Source organism: Rhinolophus sinicus, linkage group LG06 (genome assembly GCF_036562045.2).
Source record: "Rhinolophus sinicus isolate RSC01 linkage group LG06, ASM3656204v1, whole genome shotgun sequence".
Lineage (NCBI taxonomy): Eukaryota > Metazoa > Chordata > Mammalia > Chiroptera > Rhinolophidae > Rhinolophus > Rhinolophus sinicus.
Window position 1 is genome coordinate 162349679 of NC_133756.1, and position 25558 is coordinate 162375236.

The window sequence follows — 25558 nt, forward strand, 5'->3', positions numbered from 1 at the left end:
CTGGCCCACATCCCCGCCACCCTCGGGGTTGGTCCTGCGGTGGGAGTGGGAGGCGGAGCCTGACCTCCGCCTCTTTTTGTCTCTGCAGCAGCCCACCCATGTGCCCGGGACAACGGCGGCTGCTCCCACATCTGCATTGCCAAGGGTGACGGGACGCCACGATGCTCCTGCCCAGTACACCTCGTGCTCCTGCAGAACCTGCTGACCTGTGGTGGTAGGTGTGACCTCAGTGCTTTCTGTTGGGAACGTGGACAGGGACTTGATTTCTCTGCCTGGCATCCTTTTAAAATCACGGTCCCTATGGCATTCAATTTCCAAAGCAGACTGTCTCTTCATTTGCCATCCTTTTTTTTCCCCCCCCTTCTGCCTCCCCCCACACCCCACTCCGGGTCAAGCTGTTGTTTCTCAGTCTAGTTGTGTAGGGCACAGCTCCCTGACCCATGCTGGTATTATGAGCCTTGCACTCCTACTGGCTGAGGCCGTCGGTCACCAGTCGTCGGTCGGCCACTCACAGCAGCTCACGGCAGCTCTCGCTGGTTGCTGGCTGCTCACGATGGCTACCGGCCTCTCACGATGGCTGCCGGACGCTCACACTGGCCGCCGGCCACTCACTCTGGCCACCGGCCGCTCATGGCAGCACACGGTAGCCTCCAGCTGCTCACAGCAGCCCAGTGCCAGGGAGAGCTGTTGTTCACAATCTTAGTTGTAGAGGGCGCAGCTCACTGGCCTATGTGGGAATTGAACCAGTGACCTCAGCGTTAGGAGCACGGTGCTCCAACCACCTGAGCCACTGGGCAGGCCCCTGGTCCTCTTTTCCTGCAGCTTTGTGGGGAGTAGACAAGAATCAGACAGACCTGGGTCAAATCCCAGCTCAACCACTTCCAAGCTGAGTGACCCCAGGCTGATCAATTGAGCCTCCTGTGAGGGAGGGAGGGAGGGAATTGAGTAAAAGCACTCTGAATGGTCCCTGATATATGGCACATGGGAATGCCAGTTGCTATTAGTTGTGGGGATAGAAGCAGTAACAAAAAGTGACAACTGTTACTGTCACCATGATGAAGCCCAGCTCCCAGAGCTTCATCTCTACTGCCCCCAGCGCCCCTAGGTGACCTTGGGTCCTCTCATCTCTCCTTCTCCTCCGTGAGCTCCTGGGAATCAGGCTTCACCCTGTCCTAACCCCCCTCATACCCTCACTGTGTCCCCCACACAGCAGATGGTCTCACAATACATGGGGCCTGTTCTTCTCTGGAGCTTGTTGTGCCCTGGTAGAAACTGGTCATTGGTAGCTCGGGGAGTGGGACCACAGGGCCTGTCCTTCTGGAGTTTTCTCCTGCCCTGCCTCACACTGCAAACACCAGAGAACTAGGCCAAGAGCAGAGGGGACATTTTGTGACTGCCCCCTGGTGGGAGCCACCTTGACTCTCCTGAGCTTCCTTGTGGCTTGTCTCCAACTTGCAGTTCCGGACGCACGAGGCTTTATGGCCTGAGAGTGGCTGTGCAGCTCCCACAAATGGCCACGCTGCCCTGGCGAAGAACCCTCTGTGGAGAGAGCTATGCAAAGCGCTCGGCTGTCCCCAGGACCCAGCTATGTGCCTCCACACAGAGGACGTGCTTCTCTGTCCATTGTCCCCTCCTTCTCCCTCCTCCCCGGGCTGTAGCCCTCCAGATTTGAGGAAGCCCAGACCCCTACTCGCGGCCCATAAGACGTGTGTTTACTGTCTACCTGTCTTTATTCTTCCATGGCCACCTCTCTGGGGAGATCACAGAAGGCTAAGGGGCCACAGGTTCTCGGGAAGTGACATGGACCCTTGTGAAATGGTGGGAGCCAGACGGGCAAGGAACAACCATGTGGCCTCAGTGTTCTCAGCATTGCCACTGCCAATGCTGTTTGAGCCCCTCCTGAGCCAGGCACAGCCCCCACATGCAAACGTGCACACACGCACACACACGTGTGTGCTCTTACCCGACTACCTCGGTTACTTCTTGTGATGGAGCCTGTGAAGTAGGGTGGCTGTTTCTGTTTTAGAGATGGGAAAATGGAGGCTCTAGGAGCTTGGGGGTGGGTCCGTCAGGTTACACAGCGGCAGAGGGGAGCCTGGGCACAACCCCAGGTCTGTCCAATCCCCCCCACCCTCATCCCACCCTCACCCTCCAGCCACGGCTGCCGGCCCTGCAGAAATCAGAGCTTGACCCCACAAGGGGGTCATGGACCCTTTTTTTTCCTGGATAGGGGGTCAGTCAAAACAATAGGCACAGGGTCTTTGGGAGCTGAAGTGGGGCGGGGACCCCTGTCCACATATATGTTGCCGTGGCCAGCCTCTGCGTGTGTCCTTTGTTGGTGGCTCAGCATGCAGACATCGTCCCTGGCTCCCTTTGGATGTCATGGGCACCCAGGCTTCTACTGGCCCTGGTGTGTCCTTTGTGGCCGTGCTCAGTGGGGACAGCCAGGCTTCTTTTTGTGTTTGCTCACATTCCCTTCCCCACACATATCCCGTTCAGCTTGGTGTGAACCTGGCAGTTACACAGGTTCCAAATGTCAAGGCTTAGGTGCATTGTTGCTGCGGGAAACCAATACTTTTTTCCTTAATCAGGTTTCCAGAGCATTGAGGACTGTTGTTAAACTTTGAAATGAAGTTCTGGCCTATTTCCCGGCCTCAGTTTTCTGTGATTTCCCACACAAAGGAGGGGAGGGATGGTGATGGGACCCCCCCCCCCGGAAATGGGCAGACTGAAGCCATGGGGCTCTCTCGCTTCTCTCTGCTGGTGCCCCCGCCTCTGTGCCCATCTACATGCCAGACTCCAGAAAAATGCCACTCACTGAGCACTACTGCCCTTGGCCTGTGCTGAGGAAGTTGGCTCTGAGGGGTGGACTGACCCACCGTGGTCACCTGGTAGGAGGTGGCGCCAGGTCTGCTGTCCTCTGCTCTCGGAACTCAGTACCCACACACGACTCCCTCCACCTGGGAGCCTTGCCTCCCCTTCCTCACCCACTTTGCACCCGCTATGGTATCCTCACCCTCCTGCCTTTTCTTAGCCCACTCTTTCGTAAGGTGCCCAGATCCTCTGCCAGCCCCCTCTGTGCCCATGGGCATGCTGGCCACCTGCAGAATTCCAGCTCACTGCTCCAGCCGCCCAGCCCTGTTACAGATGTGGGTGCTGACCACCTGCTTGCTGACCCACTGGGTGCAGTGGACACTCAGGCGTGGCCGGGCCACCATGCACACACTCGATGCACTGGACTGACAGCCGGGCCTGGGGCTGGAGGCGGCAAAGGCAGGCTCCAGCAGAAGGGACAGACAGGACCCCTAGCAGAAGAGGTCTGCCCCTGCTTCCCAGCGGTCACAGCTGAGTTCCCAGCCTGGAGCGTTTCCCGCTGTATGCGGTGTAGTGCCTGCTACTTAAAGTTCACGGTCCCAATTAGCCTCTTTTCCCTCCACAGTGAAAAAACAGCAAAAGTCACGTCTTCTTTCAGCAAACGTTTATTACTCCCACCTTCATCTTACGCCAGGGCAGCGTCAGCTGACAGGACACACTAGACGATGCAGCACCAGACGCGCATCGCCGGGATTTCTTTGCGTGGGGCGGGGCTGCCAGTGATGGTGTTTCTGTCTTCCCCAGAGCCTCCCACCTGCTCCCCGGACCAGTTCGCCTGTGCCACGGGGGAGATCGACTGCATCCCCGGGGCTTGGCGCTGCGACGGCTTCCCCGAGTGTGACGACCAGAGCGACGAGGAGGGCTGTCCTGTGTGCTCGGCCGCCCAGTTCCCCTGCGCGCGTGGCCAGTGTGTGGACCTGCGACTGCGCTGCGATGGCGAGGCCGACTGCCAGGACCGCTCAGACGAGGCCGATTGCGATGGTGAGGCACCCTCTTCCCTTCCCCTGCCCCGCCCACAAGGTCCCGCCCACAAGGCCCCGCCCACAAGGCCCGCCCACACGGGCCCCGCCCACACAGGCCCCGTCCCTGATTGCCCCTCCCTAGAGCAGTGCAGTTCCCATGAAGCCACTTGTTCTGCCCTCCAGAGTGCCCAGCTGGGGCTCTGTCTGCCCGCACCGGGTAGGGTCTCTGTGAAACCTTTCCCCAGAGCGGAATCACCAGGTCCTCCTCAGCTTGGGAGGAAAATAAGTTAGTTTCAGGCCAATGAGGAAAACCCTGCCATTTGCCCCCATCCGGTTCTGCCAAGCACTTTGGCTTGAAGGCAGACTGTAAGAGTCAGTCTTGCCTTCTCTCATTTGGTCAAGAGTTTTACAGAAATCCAAGGCAAATCCAGTAGTTGGCTGGATTTCCATGGCTTACACCTTGGTAAATCCCCATCCCAAAAGACAGTGCTGTCATCCACCCAGCAGTCTGTGGGATAACCCCTGGGTGGTCGCTAGCAACCCATTAAACCAGGAGTTAACAAAGACTCGTGCCAGATCCACTCTGACCAGCAGGATCTTCCTTTAGACCTCGACAGTGATACATCTACCTCTGTGACCCCTCTGAGTTTTCCTTTTATAAATGGCCTACTCAGTTGGTTCCTAACCACATGTTGTCAGCACCACGGCCCCACGACTGCCACTTAGCTGTCAATGGGTCATTCTTACTGCCTCCCCCATAGCCACCAGGTCCTGTTTTAGGTAACCCACCATCCCCATTCATGATGAGCAGCCTTTCTGTGGACGATGAAGGCTTGGGGGCCGTTTCCCTAGATGTTTCTATAAAGCCACAGTTGTTAAGTCTTTTCAGCTGATAAACACTTTGAGAATTTGATGGAGGCTTTAGACCAGAGGTTGGGAAACTGGCCTGAGGGCAAAATCCAGACCAGCACTTTTTTGGTAAATAAAGTTTGATTGGGATGCAGCCAGGCTCATTCGTTTCCTTATTGTCTGTGGCTGGGCTTGGTGCAGTTACGATAGAGACCTATGGTCCTCGATGCCCAAATACCTACTATCTGGCCCTTTACAGAAATACTTGCTGAGTGCTGCTACAGCCCCTGCCCCGGCACCGTGTTGTGGCCTCCATCTCAGAGGATGGCAGGAGCCACGAGTAGGAACTGTCCCCTGCCTCCTCCCACTGCTGACAGAGCCGAGAGCAGGCCCCTAGTGCAGGCTCTGGGCTCCACCCTCTGTTTTGAGAGCTTCCTTCCCTGCTCGGTTAACAGCAAATGGTCCCACCCACCCTGAGGACAGGGTCCCTTGTCTCCAGTTCTCAGAGCGGGGCATCTGGGGTAGGACAGGTGGGGAGCTGAGACAGCAAGTGTGCTTGACGGCTGAGGCCCCAGGCAGCTGCCTTCCTGGTGGGGCTGTAGCTTCTTCGAGGACAGTGTCTGGGAGCAGGAAGGGAGGCGGCCGCAGCAGTCAGTACCCAGCGTTTTGCTTCCTCCCACCCCCAAAGGCTGTGAGCTGCATTGGTCACTTGCGTGGGATGCTTTTACCGTCATAGTGGCTCTGCTGAGACGTCACCTGTCCCCTGCCCCACACACTCTAGGGAGCCAAGGCTCCTTGTGGGCCGTGCTCTAGTTGGCTCTCACCTGCCCTGTGATCTGGGAGAGCCTTGGTTAGTCCTGGTGCCGTGTGGGAGGAGTCTGGTCAGTACCTCCCGGTGGGTTGTTAAGGTGTCTTCCCTGCCAGTCCTGAGCCCGGCCCTGAGGAGGCCTTGGAACAGGGGTCAGCAAGGGGAAGGGGAAGAATGGGTTTGCCATGACCTGTCTCCAACCCCAGTCCTGGAATGGGTCCCCTTTGTCCACTCTGAATTTGGAGCCCAGACCTTTGTTGTTGGGTCCCGGGTGGCGGGGCAGGGAGCCACGCAAGCCTGCCAGCTTCTCTGAATGAAAGACCCGCTTCTTACAGCCGTCTGCCTGCCCAACCAGTTCCGGTGTGCCAGTGGCCAGTGCGTCCTCATCAAGCAGCAGTGCGATTCCTTCCCCGACTGTATCGATGGTTCTGATGAGCTCATGTGCGGTGAGCCGGATTCCCAGAGGGTGGGGGTGGGAGGTCTCCCTCCAGTGCTGGGGTTTTGCCCAGGAGTGTGGGGTCTAGAGGAAGGAAACATACTGGGGGCCGTGTTTAAGGGGGCTAGGAGGTTGGGAGTACTTGGCCTTCGGGGGGAGGCAGGGAAGCCTTCCTGGAGGTGGAGGCAGCTGGGAGGCTGAGCTGGGAGAGGAGGGGGAGACTCTGAGCTCTGAGGCATTTCAGCTGGGACAGAGGCACAGAGGCACAGAGGCAGGCCCCCTTGATTATGCCAGGCCAGGCCTGAGTGGGACGCATCATTCTGCTGCCCAGGACCTCACTCAGCAACATCTGTCAGGCAGTAAGATCGCCCCCGGATGACAGGGCTGTGTCCAAGTTGAATCTAGAGCCCGCATTCCAGTTCCCATCCTGTCGGAATCAAAGATTGCCTATCAAGGGCTGGTGGCTTTGATAGTGGACCATGTTCAAGGAGCACCCCCACCTGGCAGTGCCACACACGGGGTGCCCAGAGGTTCCCCTGAGCTGGCTCCTGGCTTTATGGGTTGGGCTGAGCCCCACGAGTCCAGGCCCTGTCACACTCTGCCCCTCACAGTGCCCCCACTCAGGATTTCTGTGGAACTTAGTGAGCCCTGCTGGTGAAGGCCCTGGGCCCGTGGTCTGCCTGTTCGCCCAGCCCCTGTGCATGGCTGAAGTCCACTGCTACGTAGGCTGGGAGACACCAGGCTCCATCCACCTGTCCCCACATCTGCAGCCTGCTGGTCAGCAAATCATAACCAGCTCCAAGGGCGTCCTGGCCACGCTCATGACTCACGGAAGCATCTGGTATATACACTTCTAGCCACCACCGAGAGCCCCTGGACAAGGGGATGACAGGGGAGTCACCCCTGAGGGGCCGTTGGGACGTAGGTAGAGCTTAGCCAGACAGAGCAGAAGGAGGGCACTCCGGACAGGCCAAGGGGGCAGCGGGTCAGAGGTACTGAGGTCAGCATGGCTCCCCAGCACCCCATAGCCCCCCTTCTTTATTCCCTACACCCGTGGGTGCTGGGCCTGGGCAGAACCAGCCCCTGCAGGGTACATGGTGGCTCCCCACAGGCGCCTGTTCTTTTGTGGTTAACGATGACCACCTATCCTCTGTCCCCTGGCAGAAATCTCCAAGCCGTCCTCGGATGATGCCCCAGCCCACAGCAGTGCCATCGGGCCTGTCATTGGCATCATCCTCTCGCTCTTCGTCATGGGCGGGGTCTACTTTGTTTGCCAGCGTGTGGTGTGTCAGCGCTACACAGGGGCCAACGGGCCCTTCCCACATGAGTACGTCAGTGGGACCCCCCACGTGCCCCTCAATTTCATAGCCCCAGGCGCCTCACAGCATGGTCCCTTCACAGGTAAGGAGCCTGAGAGGTGTGTGCAAGGGCCCTGGGCAGAGATGGGGAGAGTAGTCTGGACAGGATGTGGGATGAGTAGATCAGGAGTGCCGCTACCATGGCCCTTGCTGTGCACATGGCAGACATTACTAATCGATCACAGCACTCAGGCTCTACTGTGGCACCTGTCCTTGGTATCAGCGTCCTTCTCAACACAGAGGCCTGCACAGCTATGACCCGCCCTTTGGCCTTGGAAGTGTGGGGACAGCTCTTTGGACTTGACCTTCAATATTCTTGTGGGGTGTGTCTTGAGTCATCCGTGGAGGGCAGCTGGGTTTTCTGTAGCATCAAAGGAGTCGGCATATATAACAAGCAGTTTTGCCCTGAGCACGGTTTGGACTTGGCTGTGCAGTTATAGTGACTCTGTGGTATGGTCCACAGAGCCACAAACCTGAGAGGCCATGTGTATAGATGCCCTGGTCCCACGCCAGGCTGAACCACACTGGTTCACTTCACAGAGAAGGTGGGCTTAGTCAGTGCTGAGCCCAAGAGGTCAGCTCCAGGGCCTGTCCAGCCCTGGGTCCCTCTCTCCTTTCTCAACGCCCTGCCCAGAGCCAGCCTTGTTGGGGCCCTGATTCTTCTTGGGGGGGTGGGGTTGTCAGGGGGTCTCAGCAGCTCCGAGAGGCCCGAGGTGCTGGCTTGGTCACTGTTGCAGCAGCCCCCAAGCAGGGCCGTGTCTGTGCCAGGCGGCTCTGTGCTGAGACCTTGAGTTCCTTCCTACAGGCTCACAGCGGCCCCTACGGGAGGTGCTGTGCGTCTCCCCATTTTACAGCTAAGGCTCACACCTGTGGTGGGCAGAGGACCTGGGGCGGTGGGGAGGTCGGACACACCTCAGACAGGACTTATCCACCTGAACCTGGTCCTGTGGGTGGCTGGAGCTGAGGAGGACCCGCCGTGTCTGTGGGGTGCCCCAGCCTGACCTGCTTGTCCCCCTGGCCTGGCAGGCATCTCATGCGGCAAGTCCATGATGAGCTCCGTGAGCCTGATGGGGGGCCGGGGCGGGGTGCCCCTCTACGACCGGAACCATGTCACTGGAGCCTCGTCCAGCAGCTCGTCCAGCACCAAGGCCACACTGTACCCACCGGTGAGTGGGGTGGGGGGAGGCCTGGCTGGCTGGAGGTCCTCACCACCAGTGGCTGACCAGGGGGCACTCCTTAAAAAATGACCTCAGGATTTCTGGAATTAGCTATCCCTCCTTACAGAATGGTGAGAACGTTGACTTTCCTTTCTCTCCAGACCCTGTCATTTTCCTCTTCAGCGATATTGTTTCCAATTTAGAAAAGGGTACTCCTTATTTATTATGGACAATCTAGAAACAATACAACAATCTATAGAGCAGAAGTCTCACCCATCATCCAGCCTCCCAGGGTGGCTGTTGGGCATTTTAGTGTCCGGGTAGCGGTCTCTGTTCCACACAGGCCCGCCCGCCTATGGCTGCCTCTGTAGGGCACATCTGGGCGGGGTGCTCAGGTGTGCTTGTTGCAAGCTCCCCCTCAGCGTTCTCCCCAGGGACACCCCACTTTCCTACCAAGGCTTGCTTGTTCACAGAAAATAACTGGGTTGTTTTCTGAAGGACAGACACTCTTGAGGGGACTTGTGTGGCTGAAATGCTCCTTGGAGCTTCTGGCAGCCCAGGCAGGGTCGGGCTCACCCTAGCCAAGCCACATGCCAGAGCGAAATGATCATACAGAGGGTGAAACACTGAAGCCCCCAGGGCCCGAGCGCCCTGCAGCATCCCATGTGGGGACTCTCTCTGAGACTAGCTGGGGGACCCCAAATTTCCATCAGCTCCAGGCTAACCGGGGTGAGCTTGATGCAAGGAGGTAGGTGAACCTGTGTATTTATAAACATCGAGGTCTGACTTGACTTGGTTCTACGCTTTTTAATTCTTTAAAACAGTATGCTTTCTTCAGTGAGGACAGCCCCTTGAGCTTTTTGTGGGGTCTCCAGCGAGCCCCACCAGCCAGGGCTGGCTCTCCTGCCCGTCTGAATGTCTCTCATATCTGGGGTGTTGCACCTGACTGTGGCAGGCCCTGGGAGGGGAGGAGGCAGCAGAGGTCATTATCTTGGGTTCGCAGGACAGGAACTCGTCTCCTGGAGGCTCGGGGTCTGACTATATTTAGGGGCAGAGGAAACAAGGAGCCAGAATCCTGGAGTTTAGAATAGTCACCATCGTTCCTCTCGTCCTCCCTATTCTCTGACTCTCCCCTGCTCCACGTAACTAGCCAAAAGCACCAGAATCCCATGTAAGACTGAGCTTGTCCCTAGAAGCAGCCCCCTGGACCCTCCATGCAGGTCCCGGGAGGCTCAGGAAACTGGCTTCTGTGTCTCTAGGCTCTGCTGGGAGCCGGGGGACCTCATCAGGAAGCAAGAGACAACTCTGACCAGCCAACTATTTTTTTTTATATAATTCACATACCATACAGTCCACCCACCTAAACTGTAGGATTCAGTAGTTTTTAGTACATTCACAGATATGTGCAGCCATCGCCATCGTTAATTTTAGAACATTTTCATCACCTAGAAAGAAACCCCACGCAAAGCCAGCTATTTTTAAATTAACATGATTTTGCGTCAGTAATATATGTTCATGGTACAGAATTCACAAGGCACAATACAATATACAGTGAAAAGAGGGACCCCCCACCCCGACCCCGAGCAGGAACCCCCCTGGAGGTTCCCGTTGAGAGTTTCTGTGCGTCTTCCCTGGGTAATGTGTACTTAAGCGAGTATTCAAGAGCATGGACTTTAGTTTTCCAGCAAAGGGAGTAATTGTTTTCCTTTTTCCTTTGAGACCACTGTAGACTTACACGCGGTTGCAAGAAATAATTCAGCGAAGTTCCGTTCACCAGTTTTCTCCAGTGGGAGCATCTCCCGTCCCTACGGTTGTGTCAGTCCGTTCGTGCTGCTCTAACAAAATTATCACAGACCAGGCGGCTTGACAGCAAACTGTTTTTCACAATTCTGGAGGCTGGGAATCCCAAGACCAAGGCACTGGCAGACTGGGTGTCTGGTGAGGGCCCAGTTCTGGGGTCACAGGTGGCCGTCTGGTCCTCTCATGGCAGAAGGGAGCTGTCTGGGGTCTCTTCTTGTGAGGACACTGACCCCATTTGAGAGGGCCCCACCCTCATGACCTACTCACCTCCCAAAAGCGCACCTCTAAATGTCACATTAGTGGGTAGGTTTCAACATAGGAATTTTTGGGGACACTCACATTTAGCAATGACAGTAGTACCATATCATAATCAGGACATGGATACGACATCCTTTGACCTTATTCAGAGCTTGCCAGTTTTACATATGTATTTCGTTTTTTAAGACTTTATCTTTTTAAGAGCTATTTTAGGTTTACAACAAACTTGAGAGGAGGGTACCGAGATCTCGCACATGCCCCCCGCCCCACAGCTGCACAGCCTCCCTCACTGTCACCATCCCCCACCCGAGTGCTACATTTGTTCCAGCCGGCAGCCTGCACTGACCACACAGCGTCAGCCAAAGGCCATAGTGGGCAGTGGGGCTCACTCTTGGTGGTGTCCACTCCGTGGGCTTGGACAGACGTATGACAACTATCTACCATTATAGTCTCGTACAGAGTAGATTCGTAGGTGCTCTTTAAAACCCAAAGGGTGGCATCTGAAGGTAACAAGAGCCCCTCTCTGAGCCTTGCGTTTGGCTGCTGACGAGAAGGCAAGCTGAGCACTTCGGACCGCCCAGCTGACCAGTGCCCTCTCCGGATGCTATGTGAACCTGTCTCCAGAAGGAGGCACTGTCGTCATCCCATTGGCAAACAAGATCGAGAACTGAGTGGTAACTGGCAGCCAGAGGCGGTTCCTGAGAGCCTGGCATCCGGTTGCTCCCAGGCTGTGCTGCACTCCCCCTCTGTGGGGAGGCAGCAGCAAGAATGCCCGGCTGCAGAGGCTGAGTGTCTGTCATCCTGCCCACTCTTGCCAAGTGGCCTTCCCCTGGGGACAGTCCATCCTGCGGCCAGCAGAGGGCCATATCGGCACGACTCCCTCTCAAACACTCTCTCCATGAATCTAACTTAAGGTGCAAATCGTACGGTGGAATAATCTTAATGTGTGTTTCTTGCATTACAAGTGACGTCAAACATCTTTTTGTGTGTGTAATTTACCTTTATAGTTTTATTTTCTCTGAAGGGTCTATGTTATATTGCGTTGTTAGTATTTTTATCCATTTATAAGGTCTCTTTATATATAGATATATTAAGAAAATTAGCCCGTTCCTTGAGACGTGTGTTGAAACTGTTTTTCCTAGATTTTTGTCTTTTGATTTGGATTATGGTGTGTTTGCCATTTATACAATGAAACGATCAATCTTTTCTCTTACGACATCTAGGGGTTTTCGGTTGTGCTCAGACAGGCTTTCCCTCCTTTTATCAGAAGAAAAGAAATTTCTTTCCGTGTTCTTTTTCTTAATGTTCTCAGAGTTTCATGTTTTATATTTCAATCTTTGATTCTCTGGGAATGTAATTAGGTTGTTGGCATCTGACTTTATTTCTGTGCCGCTGGCTCCCAGGTGGTCTCTGTTAGTTACAGTTCACATGGTGTTCTGAACAGAGAAAGTGCAATAGACAGAATTATTAGCGGGGACCGGAATTCTGGACAGTCGGCTAGTGAGAGGTAAAGCGAACTCTTCAAAACACAGGAAAAGCAGATCAGGTGGGAGAGAGCGTCCAAAGAAGCGCCCCCAGGGCCATGGTCCAGTCTCAGAGAGGGTACAGCCTCTGCTCAGCAATTGGCTAAGAAGTCGCTGAGGTGCTACACCAGTGGAACTTGCTAGAAATCTGCCCAGTGCAGTATTGGGAAGACCTTCTCCACAACTCCTTGACTTTAATCTCCCAACACCCTGGGGGAAGTAGCGGTGACAGCAGCAGAGGGAGGGGGTTTGGGCAGAATCCCAGAGCACGCCTTGGAGGACGAAGTGAAGGAAAACCAGCTCCAGTCAAGTTCATGGGCAGATGCCCAAACAGGACCCCACAGGCAGCTGCCAGAGGCCCTTTCCGCTGGGCTTCCCTGCCTGGTTTCTGCTCCCCTCTCTGAATAACCCCTCCCAGTGTCGTGTCCTGCCAACTTTGGGGTCAGATCCTGAGGAATCCCCAGAGTGGCTATTTGGGCCAAGAGGACCCTCCCCAAAATAAGTAGCAGGGACCCATGCCGCACTTCTGGTAGGTGACGCACCAAGTGTTAGGACAGCCTCGGGAAGCAGGTCTTCTTAGCCCCATTTTAGAGATGAAGAAACTAAGGCCCCGACAGGTGAAGTCCCTCACCAGGGAGCAATGTGCAGCCCAGAAGTACAGGGCCAGGACTCCCAGACACATCTTCAGGGCGTGCAGTGACAGCCCTGTGCCCATTCAGCTGTGGGAGCACTGGAAGTGGGACGGGCTGTGCCCCCTCCAGGAATGGCTTGGAGGAGCTGTGTGCTGGGTGCTGGGTGCTGGGGAAGGTGCAGACCCGGCTCCTTCTGTCCCTTTATGGGGTGGGTCACGTGCTGCCCGGCTCAGGAGGGTGCATTCGCATAATAGAGTTGTCCATTTATTTTCACAGTCTGGGGACCATATTATTGTCCCCTGAGGAAGGCGCATCCTTTCCTCATTTGCTCAGAGGCGCCCCGAGGGCCAGCAGTGGGGCTGTGGCCCCTCCTTTGGCGTGAGGACCCCTGTGTGTGGTCCTGGTGCAGGTGGCCATGCTGGGGCCTATGGGGACATCTTGCACTGCTGGGGTGGGGCAGGGCAAAGGACTGGCTGACTCAGGCCTCCAGGGACCTTCCCGAAGTTCCGCCTCAGAGCTCAGGGCGAGCCAGCACCTGGGCCGGGGGTCACTGCTGGTCAGGGCAGGGCTCCCGGGGCTGTAGACACCTCTGCTCCCACGACCTTCAGGATGTGACAGCAGCTGCTTGCACTCTGCAGACAGGGGTCCTGGGAGCATGGGCCTCCTGAGGCCGGTCAGCCCTGCACCCCCTGCTCTAGGAGGAAACCGGGCCAGGAGGGCGGGTGGGTGGAAGCACCGCAAAGCTCCACTGGGCCCCCGTGACTCTTGCTTGCTCTCCTCAGATCCTGAACCCACCGCCGTCCCCCGCCACGGACCCGTCCCTGTACAACATGGACATGTTCTACTCTTCAAACATTCCCACCCCCGCCAGACCATACAGGTACGAAGTCCCGGCACAGCCTCGCACAGCCCTGGCACGCTGTGGGGCTGGGTCTCCAGACAAGCCTGTGGCAGGGAGGGGCCTTGTCCCGTTTCCTAGGAGAGAAAACCCGGGGAGGGCTCCAGGGCACTGATGGATACACGTCGGGGCCCAGCCCTCATTCCCCTGCATCTCCTGGCCCTTGGACCACACCGTGCTGCCTCCCCACCCCAGCCCACTGGGCGTTCGTGTTGAGGCCAGAAACCCACTGGATCCCACGTTCTGAGTGGCCTCTTAGCCGGGACAGGCAGACTGGCCTTGGAGGGTGCCACCAGGGGTGCCCACCTTGGCATGGCTGGGCCCCACTGCCCGCGGAGACTGATGCACAGGGGCTAGACTCAGGCATCGGACTGTTAATTCAGCTGTGGGCCCTACAGGGTCACATCTAATTCTGCATGGCTGCGCGTGCACCACCTGCCTGCCTCTCGGGCCCTCAATAGGATGGTCCTTTATTGGTACAAGGGCCTGTTTGAGCCTGAGAAGCCCACAGTCCTGCTCAGCACCCCAAGTTGTTGCAGGCCCCTCCTCCCTGGGTGGGGCAGGACACTTGAGAACATGGAGATCAAGCGGGATCCAGGCATACTGATGTGTCCAGGGGCCGTCAGAGCCTGGGGCGGGGTCGGTGAACCTCCTGCCCTTCAGCCCTGGGGTCTCAGCCAGCAGCGCCCACCCCCAGGTGCACGGGGCCCCTCACCCGATGGGGTGGGTGGGGGTGGGGGTGGGCCTGGGCCGGGCTTGCCCCCGGCCGAGAGATCAGGGCTTTGGCATATTGCTGGACCGCCCAGGTGGAGGCAGAAGCTCGGGAGGGGCTGAGGCCCCACAGAGACTCTGAGCAAGGCGCCACCTGCCATCTGGTGTCCCATCTCGGGAGCTCCGGGGCCTGGCAGGGAGCCATGCAGCCTTGGGAGAGGCTCCCCTTTCTACTGGTCACTGCCCTGTTCAGAGACCTGAAGCAGCCTCATCGGCCACTGTGCCCAGGGCCGTCACATCCACACCAGCCAGGCCAGGCCCCTCAGTCAATTTTGTTCATTCTGTCCTGATTTTGGTGCCACCTCTGATCCCTCTCCCCTGCCCACCATGTCAGGGCCCCTTCCTGCTCTTGGGCTTCCCTGAGCCAAATGCTCCTGCTGCACTTGCCTCAGCCCAGGCACCCTCGCTGGCCCTTGGGGACTGGCTCCACCTTCCTGCCCGCTGTGAGCCCCACTGTGGCCCAGGGCTGGGGCCCTTAAACACACCATGATCCCAACCCCAGACGCAGGCTACGGGGTGGCTCAACACAGGATTTCAGGGTGCAGGTGTCTGGGAGGCGGTGTCATGGGGGGGCAGCGGGGTGGTATCTCTGGGGTCAGGTTGCTTTCACTCAAGATGGGACCCTTCCTCGCCGACCGGTCTCCAGCATTGACAGTGATGACGTAAAGGGGAACAGTTGCCGAGCACGTTTTGGTGCCAGACAGTTTCTTGCACTTTCCATGCAGAATCTCATTGAATCCTCACAGGCCCCTTTTGAAGTGGGTGCTGCTTCAGCCTCTCCGTTTTATCAACGAGAAACTAAAGCTCAGAGCGGTTGAGGGAGTTGCCCAAGGTAGACTCTGGAGTCCCCTCTCTGTCCATAAAGGCGACCTTGGCTGGGGCTGCAGGGCTTCCAGGGGGCCTGGCTTGGCAGCCCTGCAGGGTGGATGAGGCACCTACTGAGAGGTGGGAAGGTCAAGGCTCAGAGAGGCCACACAGCTGGGGGAGCTGTGCCCATCGGGTGCATTGCACGGGGCCTCCCGAGTCAGGTCCCGCTCCCCACTCTTTGTCCCCTCAGACCCTACATCATTCGTGGAATGGTTCCCCCCACGACACCTTGCAGCACAGACGTGTGCGACAGTGACTACAGTGCCAGCCGCTGGAAGGCCAGCAAGTACTACCTGGATTTGAACTCAGACTCAGACCCCTACCCGCCCCCGCCCACACCCCACAGCCAGTACTTGTCTGCGGAGGACAGCTGCCCGCCTTCCCCTGCCACCGAAAGGAGCTACTTCCACCTCTTCCCGCCCCCGCCGTCCCCCTGCACGGACTCGTCCTGACCTCGGCCGGGCCACCCGGCCTCCCTGCACCCCTGTAAATAGTTTTAAATATGAACAAAGAAAAATATATATTTTATGATTTAAGAAATAAATATAGTTGGGATTTTAAAAACATGAGAAATGTGAACAATGATGGGTGGGCAGGGCTGGGAAAACTTTGTACAGCGGAGAAAATATTTATAAACTTAATTTTTTTAAACATCACTGCTGTTCTTTTGTGCCATGTGTGCGCTGGAATTGAGGGTCCCCACGGAGTGAACCTGAACCCCGGCCTCCCCCTGCGCAGCTGTCGGGGTCGTGCGCTTGTCTTCCTGGGCGCAGGCGTCTCTCCATCAGCTTCCCACAAGGCAGAGGCCTGTGGGCAGGGTCAAGGTCATGGGTGTCCGACGTGTGCAGTCACGAAGGGCCTCGCACTTGGTTTCATGCTCTGTTGTTGCCATCTTGAAATTCTAAATAACTTTTGAGAAAGAGGCTGTTTTCGTTTTGCAGGAGGCCCTGAAGATTCTATACCTGGGCTTTAGGCTGTTCCTGGCCAGTCTCTGCCACCGTGTGAACTCTGTGTGTGCCAGCCCAGGCTACTGTGCCCATCAACACAGTGCTGGGGGCTGGGGACCCCTCCTGGCCCTGCCATCTGTGTGGACACAGTGGATGGGGCTGCCAGGTCACATACACCCCAGGTCAGGAGGGAGCCCCCCAGCCGGAGCCCTGCCCTGTGTCCACCTGGATGGTATTGGAGGAGACTTAGATAAGAACTGGGCTTTGACCCTGGGGACCCCCAGTCTGTGGAAGGAGATGGAGAAGTCAGCAAGTAATGGTGTCGTGATGAAGCTGGGCTGTTCTGGTGCCGGGCAGAGGGCTTCAGAGGGGAGGCAGGAAGCCAGGACGGGCCTGGCCCTCACTGCAATGTTGGAGGGAGGTGAGAGGACCGCCACAGGTAGTGCTGATACACACTCCCGAGATCTGGAAGAAGGGCCGCCCAGTACACCCCTGAGATTGAACCATTCACCCACCCCCAGGGCCTGGAGGACAGAGGTGACCAACTGCTGGGCAGCCTCCAGGATGGGGGACCCCAGAATACACTGGACCCTCAGCCTTGGCACTGAGGTGGGAAGGCGGTGGCCCTTAGGACTGCTTGGCCACGGAACATAGCTGGGGACATCAGGGCACAAGCCTGCCTGGCCTGGTTCCTGGGACAGACCGTCAGGGTTCACCTCCCCTGTCCCGACTGCTGCTGCTGCTGCCGCTGCCACTGAGACCAAGAGTAGATGCTGGGGACAGAGTGATCTGGCATCAGTGCAAAGCGAGAGTGAGCACAGGAAGCCAGTGCTGAGCACCGACCTGGGGCCACCTGAGAGGGGGAGCCTATGCCCAAGGCCCCTTTGCAGATGACGGGTCAGCTCTGCAGCTGGGAAGGCCAGCCTCATCTCTCAGCCACTCCATGCCGCCGTCACCGCCTGTCCCCTCGGGCTGTCAGAGGCTTCCACAGATGATGCCCGGTGAAGAAGCCCCGCCCAGTCTGCCTGGCAAGGAGCAGGTCCTCAGTAAATGGTGCTGGGAACTGTTAAACTCAGAGGTGACGCACTTGCCCCAGGTCACATCACACAGGACCGGCAGAGCTAGATGGTGCACCCAGACTCCCAGCCCAAGGCGGGGTCCCCTGCCCCACAGAGCTGCCTGCAGTGGTGGGCGGGGGGCTTCTAAGCACTCAGGATTCCTGTTCTTCCAGGTTGGGCCCCACGCCCTGAGGTGCTAATTTAAAGTACCAGTCTCGGCCTGGGCAGCCAAGCGGGGAGCAGAGGGCACCTTTGCTGACTCAGAAGCAGTGGCTGCATTGTGGGGGTCCCCTAGGAGACCTCCGTCCATTCTCTTGCCCTTCAATCATGCATCAGGGGTCCCCAGGAGCACCTCTGCTCCGTTCTCCCACCCAGCCAGCCATCCAGTCCGCTAGGGCCTGCCAGGGATCAGACCAGGGGTGAGGAAGGAATGACCTGGGCTGTGACCTCCGATGGCCTGCGTGGGCTGGGGGAGGATTGAGTTACCTCTGCAGCCCTCCCGCTCTCCCCCCCAGCACCCTGGAGTGTCCCCTGATAGATCCATTGCATGGCTACGGGTGCCATCTGGTGGCCAGAGACCACTCTGCCGGACGCTTTCCTGCCTTGAGGTCAGCTAGGGGGAGTGGGCCAAACTGCTGGCCTCCTACTATGTGCCAAATAAATCTGTCAGCCTTCAGTAAGCACCCACTACCTGCAGAGCCCTTGCTGGGGGCCCAGAGATTAGTCAGATTTCTCCCTTGAAGGTACTCCAAATCCAGCATGGAGAGTTTCCAAAGGCTTGGCTGGGGGAAAGCAGTGTTGAGATATCTGGGGCCCAGAAAGGGTATCACACTCAGATGGGAAGGCTTCCTGGAGGAGGTGACGTCTAAGCTGTCTTAAATGAGGGGGTGAAGTTAACCCAGCTTGTTTCATTTAAACTTCACAACACCCCAGCGAGGTATCTTTGATTTGTAGTTGATGAAACCAAGGCTCAGGGAAAAAGAAGAAAAGCCACAATTTTTTCATTCATTTGTTCAATCACTCCTTTATCCAATAAACATTACTAACTGGCTCCTGGGTGCTAATCAACGAGGCCAAAAGGGCTTCCACCTTCCCTCCAAACCCTCTCACCTCTGCGGTGACACGCATGACTTCCGAGTCTCCGTCGGCCCTCACTGAGCCCGCGGGGTGTCCCTCGGGGAACGATAGGGCCTCCCCGACCATATCAGAAGAGCCATTTGCTCAGCTCAGGCCTCCTCCAGGCTGGCTGCAGGATGCATGTGGGAGTTCCACCCTGCCTGGGCCCAGCAGCCCTCTGGGGTCCATAGCTGCCCCGCGTAGCCGAACAAAGTCCACCTGGCCAGATTTTAGGCATGTCCAGTGCCAGGCAGGGCAATGGGGAACTGGGATGTGCGTGAAGTGGAGAAACCTGGGTGGTGGGAAGTGGGGTGGGGCTAGGGTCCCACTTGGGCCCTGCAGGGCACCTCCTTGAGAGCCCCTCAGCTGGCTCTTCCCAGCACTGAGACCCCCTTGTTGCACCACACCCGCAGGTCACCAGGCTGGGGTCCTGCCAAGGAACCCCCTTGCTGGCTCCTCCCTCGAGGTCCTCATCCAGGGTCCCATGCCGCTCCCTCTCTCTCTCTCCACCCAAATGCCCTCTTCTGCTCTTTCCCCGTAAGCTAGCGGCCCTAATTGTTAGCAACCTCGTGGTTCCCCTTTCTACCAACACTTGGGCTACCAACAGTCCTCTAGCAGGAAGGGAAATACCTTCTCCCCAACCCAGATTGAATCTTAATGCAGGGAAGAGAAGGAAAAGAAACAGAAGAGTTACATTTCCATGTTAAAATCGGTGGACCCTTCACATCCCACTAGAGCTGCGTATCTGGCCCCTTATCTCCAACCTCAACCGACCTTGACGTGACCTAGCACCAGCCCAGGCCCTTCTGGAGCATGGCTGTCTCCAGCATGGCCCCACTCTAGCTCTCAAATCAGGACTGCGCCCTGGTGATGTAACAAAAGGAAAGCCAATGGGATGTCTTTGTCCCCAAGTTGAACTTATTCAATTTAAAGTCTTTTTGTTTATCCTGAGCTAGTCTTTCCTACCTGAGTGTGTGTTCAAACGTCCTTCTTTGTATGAAAGGATGGCAATAATGGTATTTTTAAAAAACCATTACTTGATAGAGTTAGTAATGACACAGTTCTGTGGCTGTTCCCAAAGTTTAGGAGTACTAGCTGGGTGATGGACACATGGGCGTTCATTATGTTTCTCTCTACTGTTGAGTATGTGCAAAATGATTCGTATAAATTTTTTAAAAGTCTCGATGGGTTGCAAATTTAAACATTAAAAATTAAATCACAAAAGGATTAGGGAGAAAAAGGGGAAAGTGGTGATCTGTGAAATCTAGAAACTCTACAACAGTGAGGCCGATGCAAAGCTTCAAAGTCATTCTCCTCTGTAAAGCCTGTCAGTGGTTCCCCACTGTGCTCAGGTGAGGGGCCGGGCTCAGATGCCTCCCCCTTCAGGAAGTTCTCCTGGCTTCAACCCTTCAGATTAGGTTAGGAGCTCATCTAACTGGAGACTTTTGGGGCCCACTTATATTGGGTGAGGTACTGCATTATTTCATTTAATTATAGTGCACATGGCCCTAGGACCCACTTCAGAGTCTGGGATGGAGGAGCCTGAAGCAGGTACTGGCAAGTCCTTTGAAGATGAATGAGTAAAGGGATCAGTGGGTGGCTGGGCCCTGCCTAGGTGCCCCCGAGGGCAGGTCCCAGCCCTAGTTGTCCCCTCCTGCCCACGCCCAGCCTCCCTCTCAGGCACCAACTCCTATCCCAGTGTTCCCTGCAGCCTCTCCCTGGCTCCTAGGTCCAGCCCCTGGGGCCTGCCGCCCCCGCCCTCTGCGCGTCCTGTAGCAGTGCCTTGCTGCTCTTGCTCAGAACAGTCCTTTCTAAATAAAGTTAGGCCAGCCATGAACACGCCCTTCTCCACCCAGAAGCGCTTCCTGGCCCTCAATCTCTGAGCATAAACCCCAAGTTCCTTCACTTGTCCTCTAGGCCCTGCCACCCCCTCCAGGTCACCTCTGCCACCTCCTCTCCCTGCCACGCGCATGCCCTCTCCCACCACAACGCAGCTACACCTGCCTCCCTGGCGCTCCACTGACCCACCCGGGGGCTTCAGGCCTCTCTCCCCGCCATCTGGACTCAGGGGCCTGCAGCTCTGTCCTCCCTGTCCCTGTGTTGAAATGACACCTGCTCAGGAAGGGCCCGCACCAGTCGGCGGCCTGTTTTACTTACCACTACCTGGTGCTACCCGGGTGGTGCCTGACGAACCCCCACAGGCTGTGCACACGCCAGGCGCTCACTAGAGGGCTGCCCACGAATGCAGAGCACCCCGTTTCCGCAGCCGGCAGCCCACGCTTCCCCTGCGCTACGTGCACACTCGTGGGTGCGTGATTTTGCGTTCGCTGAATTCCGGCTGGGTTTCACCGGACTTTTAGCCCTGTCGCCAATTGTCGCCCTCTAGCATTTCGGAAGAAACTCGTGTGTAAATCCTTCCGTAAGACAAAACATTTCTTCTCTCCTGGGGCTGTAGGGGTAGCAGCTAGGGGAACCTGGTCTGGCCCCTCTACAGTGACCGTGACCCCTAACTCCTGCGACAGCCACCTTTTCCTCGTAAGGTGACCGAGGACGTGCAGGTCTCCCTTTATAAAATTCAGCCGTGGAGAATGCGGGCATCGATCCCGCTACCTCTCACATGCTAAGCGAGCGCTCTACCATTTGAGCTAATTCCCCAGGTCCGGATAACTTCCGCCGCGGACACATATTGTGACTCACGTCATCACCGGTTTCCTGCAGGCCCTCCAACCCGCCCACGGGTCTCGCTACCCCATTGGTTCCCTTGCAGCTTCCAGCTTCACGGCCATGATTGGTTTGGCTCAATTTAGTTTTAAAAAGCATTTGCTATCGGATTGGTGGTCCCAAGCGTCCGTCAAACAGGGGCCCTGCTGTTGCTACGGCGTAGGGGGACCCAGCCAGGTTTCTCCTGGTTTCTGATTTGTTTTTCCAGACTCCGGGGTCCTAGAGGTTCCGGATCCGTCAAGTCCATGGGAAAAGAATGCTCCCCTTGCCCTTGACTGACGGGGTCTGCGAGCCAATAAGAGTGGGTGCAACGGGGCCGCGGGGCGCCCCAATAGGCTGCAGGGCACGGGAGAGGGAGGCCAATGACCGTGGAGCCGGGGGCGGGGGCAGGGCCGCAATTGGTTGCGAGGAGGCCAGAGGGAGGGCGGGGAGAACTCAAGGCCTGCTTGATACGTCCGCCATTTTGGGCGCTTCGCTGATGGTGTCGGTGAGCGCGTTTCCCGCCTGAGCGCAACTAGCGGCGGGTCGCGGGCTCCTCCAGGTAATGAAGGGGGAGGGGGGCGGCGGAGCGGGTAGCGGCGCGGGGTGCGCGGCGCGCGGTCGGCGGCGAGGCCCTTCCTCCTGGTCTTGGCGGCGCGGGGAGGGAGCGTCCCGGCCCCCTCCCCTCCCCCCCGGAATTCGCCGCTCGGCGGCCCGAGAGGCGCGGCGTCCAGGCTCTCCCGGCCGTCCCGGTCCGCGCCTGTCAGCCTCCTGCTCGCCCGCCACGGGCCACGGGGGCCCCGCCGTGCGGGGCGCTGGGGTGGGACGCGGGCCCGACGGCGAACTTTGCGCCCGCGATGAGGTCCCGGCCCAGCGCGGCGGTGGTGGCGGGCGGGGCGCGCCCCTAGCCTGGCCTGGCCCGGTTCCGCTCCCGCTTGCCCGCCCCGAGCGCCGCCCCGCGCGCGGGCTCCGGAGAACTCTCCGCGCGAGCCCCGGAAGCATGTCAAGTTGAGGGGCAGCTCGCTGTCGCCTGGCGAAGGCCATTGTTGGACTCGTTCTCCGGGAAACAAGTTCTGTGGGTTTCTATTCATTCGCCGCAGACGCGCTGGAAAACGCGAAAAACAGCTCGGAAGTATTTAAATAGGCGTCTGAGCGATTTTTTAACTCCAGTGTTGTGACTCGAATGTAGACCTGGTCGCGAAAGCCTCCCTGGCGAATATGAGCGAGGGGGGTGGTCCTTCTGCGGCCGGAGGTCCCTCCCTCTTAAAGAAGCCTGTTCGCGCTGAGCTCGGAGGGCTTTCTTCCCGCATCCCGCTCGCTCTGATCGCAGCTGGGACTTTCGGTCGTGAGGCGCACGGAACGAGCCCTCGGCTGCATCTCTGTCCTGGCGCGTCAGAGCTTCGTGTAATTTTTCCGGTATTTAACCTTTTCTCTGTGGGTCCCGTGGAGCTTTGTTTATATTTTGCTTCTATGGGAGGGGCACTTACTTGGTAGTTTCCTTTCATCCTCACAGCGCTTGTTAACGTGGATATTGCCCCACTTTGATGTGACTTTTACTTCGATTCAGCCCTCAAGGTCGCGTTGCAGGTAGGCAGCAAGTGGGAAAGGGACTCCGGATTTCCAGCCAGTGGGACGTCTGCTCGGTGGTGGTGATGTCTGAGCGATCCTCGCTCTGGGGTCAGACTGCCTGGATTCAGGTCTTGGTCTCACCACTTTCTAGCTTTGTGACCGTGGTCAAGTTACTCAGTCTCGTTGCTTCCTGTGCAATATGGGAATAATAAGTGTCTACCTTAAAAGTTTGTTGGGAGTAAATGAGTTAATACATGTAAAGCAGTTAGAAAAGGTGCCTAGCACGCAGAATCAGCTTAGTAATTAGTGGCTGTTATTATTAATTTAAGTTTGATTTTTAAATGTTTAGGTATTATTAGAAAGTCAGATGAGTGTTTAAGCCCTGGCTCGTGGTGAATGTCTTTAGAAAACTGTGTATTTAAGAATCAGCTGGGGTGAGAAAATGAAGTGGAAATGTTTTCCAGTTTTTTTCAGGAGAGGGGTGGTTGAAGAGTCACCGAATTACAAACGTTTCCTGGAGTAATTTTTAGTGGTGGTGCCTCAGAGTGTTTGGCTTAGGAGGTGTAAATCAGGAAAAGCCCGTCAGGAGCTCGAGTCAGATTCTTTTCCTCTTTACTTTTGGGTGCTACATCTTTAGTATGATTGCCCCCAAATCAGTAACTCCAGGATTTCTTTGTGTCCTCTTGGGTGTTTATTTAGGTTTGAAAGGTTATTGTGTATTGACATTTATTTCAGTAAAGATGGTTTGGGGAATAAGCTGTTTTGCATTTCAGTGTGTCTGATCAGGGAATCTAAAATATTTAACAAAATGCCATCTAGTCAGTCACATATACCCACAGTCTTTTAACTACTGCCCTGTGTGCGTCTCCCTGGTACGCGAAACCATGCTCCCCCTTTCCTTGGCATTACCAGCTTGGGACCTGACTTGTACTGGAAAGTGTTACTTGGATAGACTCAGTCTTAAGTAGAGACGAGCATCTTGCTGGTGTAACTTAAGAACAGGAAGAAGATCATTTTGGATTAGAAAACTATAATAGCTTTTGTGTAAATTATAGTAAAACAAAGCAAAAACTTGCTAGTTTCAATTAATTAATTGAGAATTTGAGAGTGAGACCATAACTGGATATAAAGTGAATGGTAGTAAAATTGAGACTCGACAGGGTGAGGTTTGCTCGGTTTGTCTAATTTTTGGTATCTATTTGGTACAAAGATAATACACTTGTTACAGATAAAACATCTCTTCCTTAGAACAGTAGTTGTCAGGATCAGTATTTCCTGTTTCTATGATACAGTTGTATGTTGCAATTTTATATTTTGGATATTTGAGATGCAGTCTGAGTGTATATTGGTCTAAAATTTTACAGTGTTTTTGTTATCCCTAAGAAGAGTCAATGATAGTGACAGTGAAGGTCTTCTAACCATCTGCTCAGCTAACACTCAGCATTGAGTTTATTTCATGAAAAGCCCAAGAAGCTGTGGTTTGTTCCTCCTTATAAGTCAAAATCTGAGCCCCAGTGGGCTGAGTAGTGTTAGCTACTTTTCTCAGGTGAGAGGAACTGAAAACACAGACCTAGCCTCTTGGCTTTAAGTAGCTTTCTTGTTTTGTTTTTTCTTTCTTTCCGAAGAGAACCTCAAGTGATTGGTTTTTATTTACTCCAGATCTGTGGGTCTCAACTGGGGGATGATTTTGCCTCCAGAGAAACATTTGGCAATGTCTGGAGGTATTTTAACTTGTTACCCCTGTGGGAGTGAGCAGTGCGCTGCTACTGGCTTCTGGAGGGTAGAGACCAGGGAAGCTGCTAAATGTCCTGTAACGCACAGGACAGCGTTCCCTCCTCCCAAGTCCCCCTCCAGCTCCAAATAACAATAATGCCAAGGTTGAGCAAGACAGATGCTAGACTGGTTTGGATTAGAATCATTTGGGATTCTTTTTAAGACCACGGGTGATGGATCCCACCTCTGGAAATTTGTGGTGGGATTGAGAATATATTTTTAAAAAGCTCCCAGGTAATACTGAAGTTCAGCTAGGTTTTGGCACCGCTGTGCGACACCACAAATTTTAGGGGCTGCTTGTAGGTCAGGGAGTCCTTCAGGTAATCTGTGAGCTCTGTCTTTGTGGTCCCTCGGTCCCTCCTTGGCGTTACTTAGTGGTGGAAGGGGTGGTGTACATATGGTACTTGCAGGGGCCTGAAGATGGAACTTTAAAAGACATTTTAAATGAGTTGATTCTGTAAAATAATTTAGAAAACGTTTCCTCCTTTCCCTCAGGAAAATAATGACCATGTTGTGCTGAAACTTAGTAGCACTCTCAGGCTTTGAGTGCTGTTTGCTCCTGTGCTAAACAGCTTTATACTAGTGTGATTTTTGAGTTTTGTACCTTTGCCCTCATCCTGTCAATCAGCTGTTAGTTCTGTTCGTAGATATCAGCTTCATCGTTACCTTTTTTTATTTCCAGAGAGTTAGCCCTGGAGCACTTTGCCAGTTCTGCCCTTTGAGCGCAAGAGAGAGGCATACTTTATGTTGAACCTTTTTACACAGTGACCCTTGCCTGCTAGTAAAGGGGCTTCCTCTGTGCCCTGGACTCTGACCCAGGTGGGTATTTTTCCTCCTGGGGGGGATGAGGTGCCGTAGTTAGAGAAGGGCAGAGATCCTTTCCTCACACAAACTTACGATTAAATGATCTAGTTTATTGAATGGACAAATGTTCGTATAAAAACTATACACATTTTCAGCAACTAAATGTTAGCATCAAGACATAAAAAGGAGGCTATGCAGGCACTTTCTAACCCTTCATCCTAAAATTCGACTTGTGGCCAAGATTGAGAATGACAAGTGCCCCCTCCCGCCCTCTACTTCTAATCTTCATTTATTTGATCAGCTAATATATTGTCTTGACTCTGCCAGGAACTGTTTTAGGGAGTCACTCATGACCAGGTGCTTAAGGCCGTGCATTCTAGAAGGAGAGGCAGCATTAC

At 55.6% G+C, this 25558-nt stretch overlaps 2 protein-coding genes across 20 annotated transcripts in view; both read left to right on the plus strand.

Annotated features, from left to right (window-relative positions):
- LRP5 (LDL receptor related protein 5) overlaps positions 1–15849 on the plus strand; it is a 104579-nt gene extending 88730 nt beyond the window's left edge. The window contains exons 17-23 of the mRNA XM_074336834.1: positions 89–214; positions 3619–3855; positions 5829–5939; positions 7094–7330; positions 8314–8453; positions 13440–13537; positions 15384–15849. Coding sequence (XP_074192935.1) covers positions 89–214; positions 3619–3855; positions 5829–5939; positions 7094–7330; positions 8314–8453; positions 13440–13537; positions 15384–15645 — 1211 coding nt within the window. The 3' untranslated portion in view covers positions 15646–15849. The remainder of the gene's footprint in view (positions 1–88; positions 215–3618; positions 3856–5828; positions 5940–7093; positions 7331–8313; positions 8454–13439; positions 13538–15383) is intronic.
- A 5594-nt stretch (positions 15850–21443) lies between these two features.
- The window catches only part of PPP6R3 (protein phosphatase 6 regulatory subunit 3), a 128637-nt gene continuing 124522 nt past the window's right edge, over positions 21444–25558 (plus strand). For 17 of the 19 annotated variants that reach the window (XM_019755615.2, XM_019755617.2, XM_019755619.2 and 14 more), the window contains exon 1: positions 21444–21576. The gene's annotated coding sequence lies outside the window, so the exon portion shown is untranslated. The remainder of the gene's footprint in view (positions 21577–25558) is intronic. The other 2 variants (XM_074336837.1, XM_074336835.1) reach the window with 2 other exon arrangements.